This window comes from Nicrophorus vespilloides, unplaced genomic scaffold, assembly GCF_001412225.1.
Source record: "Nicrophorus vespilloides isolate i.1.1-1 unplaced genomic scaffold, Nicve_v1.0, whole genome shotgun sequence".
Classification (NCBI taxonomy): Eukaryota; Metazoa; Arthropoda; class Insecta; order Coleoptera; family Silphidae; genus Nicrophorus; species Nicrophorus vespilloides.
The window spans coordinates 911,062-920,754 of NW_017100108.1; the positions used below are offsets into that span (position 1 = coordinate 911,062).

Consider the following 9,693-nt stretch of genomic DNA (forward strand, 5'->3'; position numbering starts at 1 on the left):
TGAGTCTTGCCAGATGCCAGTCGAATATTGGCACTTGATATTCCCATATTTGCAATAATTATGCTGTACGTTGAAGATTCCGTTTTAACCCTGGAATATTTGAGCGTGGTCTGCAAATGTAATTACAATTACCTTTTGTATTAAAAGGCATGCTATGTCCGACCACAGAACATTGCAATAACTTGACATTTATTTGTAAGTACATTTCGTACGTACTTAAAAAGCACACACTTTCATTTACGTGTATTTTGGCACTTTACGACTTGATCCTTCTTTTTGGTAGATTTTATTGCAAGCAACGGCTTTGCCGCGAGACTTTCTCAATTAGTCATGATCCAATTTTCAAATTACAATGGTGCCTACGTACTTAAACCCACCGTACAAAACTGTAAATATTTGATACATTGCACTCACAACAAATATCTGACTGTCTTTAAATAACTTCTTCTCACCTAAGCAAACAGACGATTGCTCTTGGGTTATTTGGTTAGTAATAACTTTTAATTTTTTTTCTTGCAAAACCAACAGACCTTGACTTTTAAAAGCGAAATTTGCACTGAATTGACTAATAAAAAATCACCTGAGTCTTAAATGATCCGAATATGCGGATCCTATAGATCAAAATATTATAAAAATATTTGTTTATATAACAAAATTCATTCATTTGCATTTCGAGCCGTGAATCGTTTAATATAATTCCGTAATTTGTTTTTTGAAATTAATTATTTGTTCTCGTCAAATTATTGTATTAATAGCAAGCATATTAGCTATGTAATGTTAAATTAATTAATTAATTACCTTAATGTTCAAGTGGAAAGATAAAAATACGAAAAGAAAATATCGTCAATACCATACAAGAAAGTAAAAGTTGTTTAAATCTATAAGGATTAATATAAATCATTTTTTCGTTGTGGTGTAGCGACTCGAGCAAGATTCATGTTGCACCAACTTATACTTATCATCTCAGCTCTTGTTGCCTGCATACATTAATATCTTTCCGAAATACAATTATTTCATTTCCTTTAATAATTTTGTTTCTAGTTGTTTTTAGTATGCGTGACATTTTTGTTATTGTTATTAACCTTATTAAGATATTTTTAACATTGTTGTTATTATAATTAATTCAATTATTTCTATTCATTTTTATATTGCACATTGAAACAAACCACAAAAACACAATAAACTAGAATCACTAGCATATAAAAGCTTTTTTATATACTTTCAATGGTAGTATCATTATTTATCGAACTTAAATTATTAGGTAATTGTATCTAAATTACTTATGGTTTTTAGTAATTTTCCTATGTGACACGGCATAATCTAGCGGACGAATAGTAATTAAATTACTTTATTACTAGTGTGTACATACATAAAAAATAATTAAACGGTCTTAATTATTTGTCATTGACTAAGAATAGTCGGGCAATAAAAACGAAGCAACAATAAAATGCACATTTTTCCCGGGAAACTTTTCTCAGTATTCTTCTTCCGTTTCACAAGCGTACGTCATTATAATGCAAGTAATAGGTATTACCGATTAGTAACGATTCTCTATAGTAAAGTCGTTGTTACTTAGAATAAACACACTTTGGGCATAAAGTTGTAATTCGTCTATCGAATTTAACACATTTGACATCTTGCTGGTTATTTTTGCTATCTCCAAGCAATTTGTGTTTTGGAATAGAAATATTTCTAAAGTATTAAGTACGTTTTTCTCTTCACAGTTACCTAAAACTGAGCATTTGTAACAATTCCATGTAGAAACCATCTCTAAATAAATACAGTTATTGAAGTACATGTTAACCGAAACATCTAGTGCATATTTACAAAGTTAAATCTATTCAATATTTTTTGTATCACATATACAAATATATTGTTTTAAATGATCAAATAACTAGAATATTACAATCAAAATATATGAATTAATTTTTGGTGGTATGTATTGCTCTTATTGCTTTAAATTCTGAATATTTCTATCATTTCGTCAGTTCAAAACTTTTCTATAAAGTTTTATTCTTGTTGCAATATAATATAATTTAGATCAATGTATTTTGTGTATTTAATCAAACTTAAAATTAAAAGTAATGCATTTATTGTATATAAAAATATTGTTTGCATTTGTATATGATAAGGTCTTTTATTTTAATATTCTATTAACCAATAATTAATCTGCTTAAATTACATAAGATTGACATCATCAGTTGAAATTATTTCAAAATAATTAACATTCTAAACATCCTATTAAAAACTAATTTATTATTTTCCATTTACATTTATAGATTTTATATGTTTATTTCATAGATAAATGTTTATGGTTTTGATTTAATTTTAAATTTAAAAAATAAATAATAATGAACCTTTACAGCCCAAGGGCTATCCACCATAGTCTTTTTACATAAAAAACATTAAGTCTTCGAATTTAAATGTTTTAATTAAATGATTTAATTAATGTGCCCATTCATTATATTAAAACTACGCCTTTAGCATGATTTAACAATACGTAGACACAGTATATTTTTTCTGACACAATTGATTTACATTTTAAACATATTAAACAAAAACTGACTTCTAGAAGACATTGACTTGTAGCTTATTCGAAAATAACAATTCTCTCTGAGGTCGTTTCTCCTAACTTGATACAATATAGTTTGGAAAATTTAATTAATTGAGTGATCAAATTTGTTATCGTTTTGTTGCCGAAAACAAAAAATACCGAGATCGGATATGCTAGAGCCGTAAATCATGCGGTGTTACTGTGTGCATATTAATTTAGTCCACAAACTTCCAACTATCCGTGGAATGCTGAAATTTATTCAATTATTTCCATTGCGAAGACGTGCATATTCAAAATTTTCCCACAAACCACGGACACAGCCGAATCAGTGTGAAGGTTTACATTGTGAATAAGAAAAGCAATGAGCTGATTAAGATACCAACCACAAAATCAGGTTACAAGATCACATTAATAAACTAAAATATATATAATGTATCACTAAAGTGAATCTAATTTAATATATTATGACTGCATGACTAGTTACAAAAATATTTCAGAGTGCGGATAGCTTTCTAATTAACGTGTTTTGTACGCTCTTATATACGCTTTTCGCTAATTGAACTAATGGATTTTAACGTAGTTCTTAATTGAGAATTTGCATTTAGCTTATGTGAGACAATCTATTGTTATAGTTTTTTAATGGTTATGGTTATTCTTAATTGAAATAAAGATAGTTCATATATTGCAGATCTCTCACCCGTTCGTACAACAACGAGGACGATGACACATAGAAACACCGCCAGTAAGCTGTGTCGACCCGGACGTCTCATATCAGCTGTTGTGTTTACTCAGGTAGGAAAGAAAAAACCTAATTCGATATCGAATTTACGAAGTGCATCCTAGGGCAAACGTGGACGAGGGCGCGACTATAAACTTCTGACCGAGAGACGTGAGCACAGCACCACTGAATGTTGATGCACACTCGGGGTGTACGTTTTTCTTTCCGACAATTTCCCACAAGTTAATAATCAATTAGCACACATAACCGGACAACGCACAGTCTTACATTCAAACTAAGCGGATTGCGCGACCAAAACCTCACCAGAACCGAAGAGAAAGTAGACTTTAACAAACATCGTTGCCCCCACCTTCGGTTCTCTTACTTACAATTTAAAATATACAAAAAAAAAACGAATAAATTTATTTATTACACTTCAATTTAATTTCATATGGGATGCGCCACTACTATTTGATGTCTTTTTATTGTTATTTATAATCGATAGTGTTATTTTTTCTTGGAACCATCGCGAGTTAAAGAAGAATGTATATGTGGTCGGGCCCAGATAATCTGACTCTCGGCCATAGGCGCAGTCGTCTTTCGCGAAACCATCCGAAATACATCATAGAATAAATAACTTGACTTATGCTTTCCATATTCAATTCTCGAAAACTATTCACACACGAAATTAATAGGTAGCAAAATTAATGATGGAAATAATTAACAGCTACTAACTGACTCATGTTATTAAATTTTCTCAATTATATTTTTTAATAGAAACCGCAAATTAAGTAAATTGTTAAATATCCAATTTGTTGAATTAATTCATGAACACGTATGATTAAAAAAAAAATATATATTTCATCGCACGTCTCGTAATAAAAAATGTAACTATTATTATTTTTATATGAAACCTTAAAATATAGATTTAAGGTAAATATTTTATTGTAACCTTTTAAATAACACAATAGTAAGTGAACATATTTTATTAACTAAATTATTAAAAAACTAAATTTATGTAATATTATTGTATAAAAAGTGCTTTATTGTGTTTAAATAATATTAACATAACATATTCGATAGTCATACTGTCAGAAATACTAGTACTAACTATATAATTTTAAAACACTATTAGCGTACTTAACTAGGATACATCTGAATTTGTAATTTGTTTATTAATTTTATATTTTCAATTTAATCTAAATTAGTTCATAACTTATTCACTAACATGATATTTATTTAAGTTTAACTTGATAATTCTATTACAATAACAATTTCTAATTTAATATTAAGTATGCATACATAATTTATGCAATAACAAATTAATAGTCAAAATTCTTTTGTAAGTTTAGACCATGTCAAATAAACTATATAACATACTATAATTCTCGGAGAATAGATCTAACCTAACATAAGTGCATATTTTGATACAATCCAGAATTTGATAGATCTCAGATCAGGATTTTATAAAAATCAATTAAGACAAAACAAAACTAATTAAAAGTTGGCTATAAACTGAACTTTAAAAGCCATTTAACTGTTGAAATTGTCTAAATCTCTAAACTAATTTTCAAGTTTCTTTTTTCTACCGATAATTACTTGGATGAGACATACAAATAATAGTTTGTTCAAATATGCAAACATTTACACAAATCATCATTTACTTCAGTTTCATTTTGTTTTGTGACTACTAATTTATTTTTTGAGTGATAATGAACTAATATTATTTCCAAGTGATTAATAATTTCGCGTTACAGGATGTGATGCGATGGAAAATCCAATTTTTATGTATATTCTAACGAAAATATTTAACATACAATATTGATTCAAAGGATCTCCATAAAACATGCAACAGAAAACCTATAAACTATAGGTAATAATTAGCATCTATAAATATTAATATATATATTAATTATTCCAATAAATCTATAGGAATGTTTATAATTGAATTAAACTGTAACTATCGGTATTCAAAGAATGGTACGCCACTGCACGACTATTCAATCCGTTTTCAAAATTCCGCCCATTTGAATGTGCACATTATCATATTCGCCTGTTGCAATTTCTTGCCGGATGTTTTTTTCTTACCGTCGCACAGAAATATGTTAAACATTCTAAGAACTACTTTGTACGAGATCGTACATCATTGTAGACGAATAATAACACGAATCGTAAATGTAAAGCACAGTGTACGAAAATTAAATGTTACCAAAAATAAAATGATACAAGAAACAGGATTAACACTGCGACGAGTAACTGGATTCCAAAAGTGACGGAAGGTCGTGTAATTACACGCAGTCGACGTATAATAATACTTTTGAACGAATGTTGTAAAAAAAAGCAAGAAAAATGAGAAGCCCCGTAATTTCAATACAACTTAACTGATGTTCGGCTTCGACCTGGCAGTTTCACCTTTCGTACAATCTGAAGAATATGCGAAGATTTTATCCTCTCAGATAAAAAAGCAAACAAGTTCAGAATTTTGTAAGTTTCAGTAAATTATGATTAATCATTGAATTGTATAATGTGACTTATTATTAATATGATTAATTAAATAATAATACATACCTACATACAAATTAAATTAAAGCAATTTTGAATCTTTCATACCGCACAAAGTAAACCTAACCCGACCTATATTAAGCTAAGATTTTATTTAATTCTCCTACTGTTTTGTAAAATTATTCGCATATGAAAATTCATATATATAATACAATAATTATTTGATTTCACCAATATAAATATTTATTATATGACAAAGCTATACTATTCTGTAATGAAGATAATATTCTTTGATAAATCCATCAATGATAAAAATATAGATGAGCCACTTATTTTGAAAGTTGGACATATATTTCCAAGAATTAATTTACAACTTGAGGTTACATCTTCATTTATAGTCGATTAAATACGAATTCTTACGAATTGAACTTATGGAAGTTGGCAATAAGTAATGAGGACAAGGCCCAAACATTGCGTAAATATTTTCTAACCATTTCCACCAGAAAAAAACATCTGAAAATGAAAAAGTGGCTAAATTCTTTAGTGAACCTACTCATTATTATAGTAATAAATTCATTTAACTGATTTATAAACTACAAATTATATCTATATATAAACACTATAAAAGTATAAAAAGTCAAATAAAAAGTCAATATCCCTTTGTATGTAAAGGGTGTCCCAACAAGATTATTCTGTTCACAGTTGAAGAATTTGGAACATTTTGATTACTAGCAAATCTTTAAGGGCATTTATCAGATGTTTTGTTTTATAATTGTATAACTTTATATTTTAATCAAGATGTTAATCAAGACAGTGATAAGCACAAAAGACCCAACATAAAAAATAAAGTATCATAGTTAATGCCACTTTTATTTTTCCTTGTGATTTAAATATATGATATGTTTTAGAAGACAACTTGTTTTAATCTAATAATGTATAACATGTGGCATATCAGGAAAAACAAAACCAAATTATGCCATGTTATACACAAAACCTAACCTAACTTAAGGAAATCAAATAATCAAATGCAAACTTGATTATTTTTAAATATATAAATTTTCTCTGAAATGTACTTTCACACAATTATGGAGTATTAATTATAATACACTTAAATAAAAAAATGCACGTTGATATTCGAATTGAATTCTATAAATGTACTTAGCATCACAGCGTTTTTCGTTGTAAGTATATAGATTATAGTATAATATAGATAACCGTATCTAAAATTATATCACTCAGTTAAACTACTACAACAGCCCCACATGAGAATTAGTGTAATAACTATGAATTATTAAATAATGATTAACGTATCTTATAGATTGAGTTCTCAAGATAGAGTATGTAAATAACATAATAAATACCTATTGGAAACTAGTTTTCTTGAAATTTAGGTGACGAAAGATTGACAATACTTACATCGCATTTAAATGTTCGGTATTTCTTTCTCGTCATCGGCAGTTTTTGACCCTGATTTCTTTTTAATCCAAGTCCGTGGGCATCGCAATTGATCTGAAACAAATATTAGAAGAATAAGAAGAAAATAAAAATATTTGCCGAACCCTGTCATATGTTATTGTATTAGTATTAGCCCACTTTTAAGCAAGTCTAATCTACATAGTCCTCCCATTGGTCGATTTAACCTTAACGTTACGCATATGTGTGTACTAAATTCTTGCATCGCAAGGCCGTGGCTCTAAAAAATCGCTAATTAGCGTATACTTTTACCGAAGCAATTGTTGTATAATAAACAATCAAAAGAAAGAAAGAAAAAACGAAGTCAGCTTCGATTTCGCAAACGCATTTCCATCTAATAATTAAATTCGACTGCGGAATTACGCCGACTGAAATTTATTCTGAACATATGCGTCGAAAGCATTTTGAGTGGAAAAAAATATAACAAGGACGAATAGAAATTTCGAACGTGACGGCGGTTACATACGTTTTGGAAATTCTTTTCTTAAAACGCTCCAGATTAAACACATTTAATGTTAGATGATGTTACTTTAAGTTTAAAAAAATGTTATTACACTTTATTTTTATATATAAAATAAGTAATGAAAAGTGTATTTGTCAAATTTTTTAGATAAACAAATAAATATACATGGATTGAAGGCAGTGCATACTAATGCTAAAAATGATTAAGTGATTAACCCAAATAAATCATAGCTGCTTTGCATACACATTAATATCCAATGTTGTGTAATAATCCACAGATTATAAAAATCTTTAGTTATTCCAATTACCTTACACTAAATACATGCTTAACAATTAAAACACATTGGAATTTATTGTAATTAAATATCAATATTCTATTACTATAGACGTAAAACAAATGAATTTAAAAATGAGCGTTATTACTTACTTCTACATCGATATTCTATTGTTTAGTGTAAAATCTGTGTTTTATGGCAATATAAAACATGTTAATATATAATATATAATACGAAAATTAAAATTAAATTCAGTTACAAATTTACTCCACTTTATATATTTCGACTTTCACATAGTTATTGTTAATTATTATATCTTTTAATGAATTTTGTTAAGAAATTATGTATTTTTTTTTGTTAATTTATTAACATATTGGTAATAAGTTGATCTAATATTATTGTTAATTTATATGGGCGGAAATACTACAGACTTACCTGTTTAAGAAAATGTCTGAAAATTTGTAATTGTTCTTATATGGAAAACAGATATTATTTTTTTTATATTCTAAACCAGCGGTCTTCTGCCTTTTTGACCTCACGGACTAATAAACTCAAAATTTTGAATCCTGCGGACCAAGATGAAATTGTTTTTACATTGAGCCATTTATAAAAATGAAATACAGTGGAACCTCGCTTAAAGTGCACCTCGCATAACGAGTATTTCGCTTAACGAGCAAAATGAATTGTAAGAAAAATGACTCGCTTAACGAGCGACGTTTCGCATAACGAGTGACGATGAGAAGAGAAGTCCCATTTTTAAAACTTGTATATTTTTGAATATGTTTCACTATACGAGTAAAATTCGGAAATTTTGGAACAGATTAAACTCGTTAATCGAGGTTCCACTATATTTAGAAACAAAATAGAAACAAAAATTGCAAATATATTCAAATTACTCTGCGGACCACTAGTGTTCCGCGTATCACCGGTTGGCCACCTCTGTTCCAAACAGTGGAATATCAAATTATAGTACACTGAAGATATTTTAATAAAAATTACAGTTAATTTAACTTCAAATAATATACGAATAATAAAATATAGAAAATCAAAGAAACGAAAAAATAAAGTATATTACAGTTTAAATTAAATAAACAATTTAACATTAAATATAATAGAAATAGTATAAATAATTCAATTAAAGTAATCATCTTAAACTAACATACAAAATCTACTATAATATCAAGTCTAAATAAACCTATATTTGAAATTATTGAATACTGGAAAATACATTTTAACACATTATACACATATAAACAAAGCAAAATATAATAATGAATTGTTGTCGATTAAAATAATAAAAAATTACAAAATGATCGTCTGGAGTAGATTTATATGTAAATACATGATTCTCGTTTATTCATATATTTTAACCATAGCTCATGTCATTTATTACCTGCTATGATTATTAATTGAATGCAGAGCACAACCGCAACCTCTATCACGATCAAGTTCACGCACAAGACTGCACAAGACTGTCAGATATTAAATGTCACATAACAACTATAAACAAACAAATACCATGTGCTTGTTGTTAGGCAACTCATTTTACATTTAATTTGAATTTAATATTTTAACTGCATTGTTTTTTTCATTAACACTTAAACTAATCTAGCATAGATACAATTCATGCATAGTTTTCTATTCAATAAGCTTATTAATTTCTTTATAAACTGTCTATTATAAGGATAAGCAATTTGTTTAACTCTGCG

The 9,693-nt window shown here is 28.0% G+C and overlaps 1 protein-coding gene across 3 annotated transcripts in view; it reads right to left on the minus strand.

Annotated features, from left to right (window-relative positions):
• The window catches only part of LOC108568369 (dual oxidase), a 33,213-nt gene extending 23,769 nt beyond the window's left edge, over positions 1-9,444 (minus strand). Inside the window, exons 1-2 of one of the 3 annotated variants that reach the window (XM_017929417.1) lie at positions 9,378-9,444; positions 7,191-7,283 (exon numbers count right to left, since the gene is read on the minus strand). Coding sequence is in view for 1 of the 3 variants with exons in the window: in XM_017929416.1 (XP_017784905.1) it covers positions 3,252-3,324 (73 nt within the window). In the remaining 2 variants the exon portion in view is untranslated. Of the gene's footprint in view, positions 1-3,251; positions 3,645-7,190; positions 7,284-8,419; positions 8,456-9,377 lie in introns of those variants that run through there. The other 2 variants (XM_017929418.1, XM_017929416.1) reach the window with 2 other exon arrangements.
• Positions 9,445-9,693: the final 249 nt, after the last annotated feature.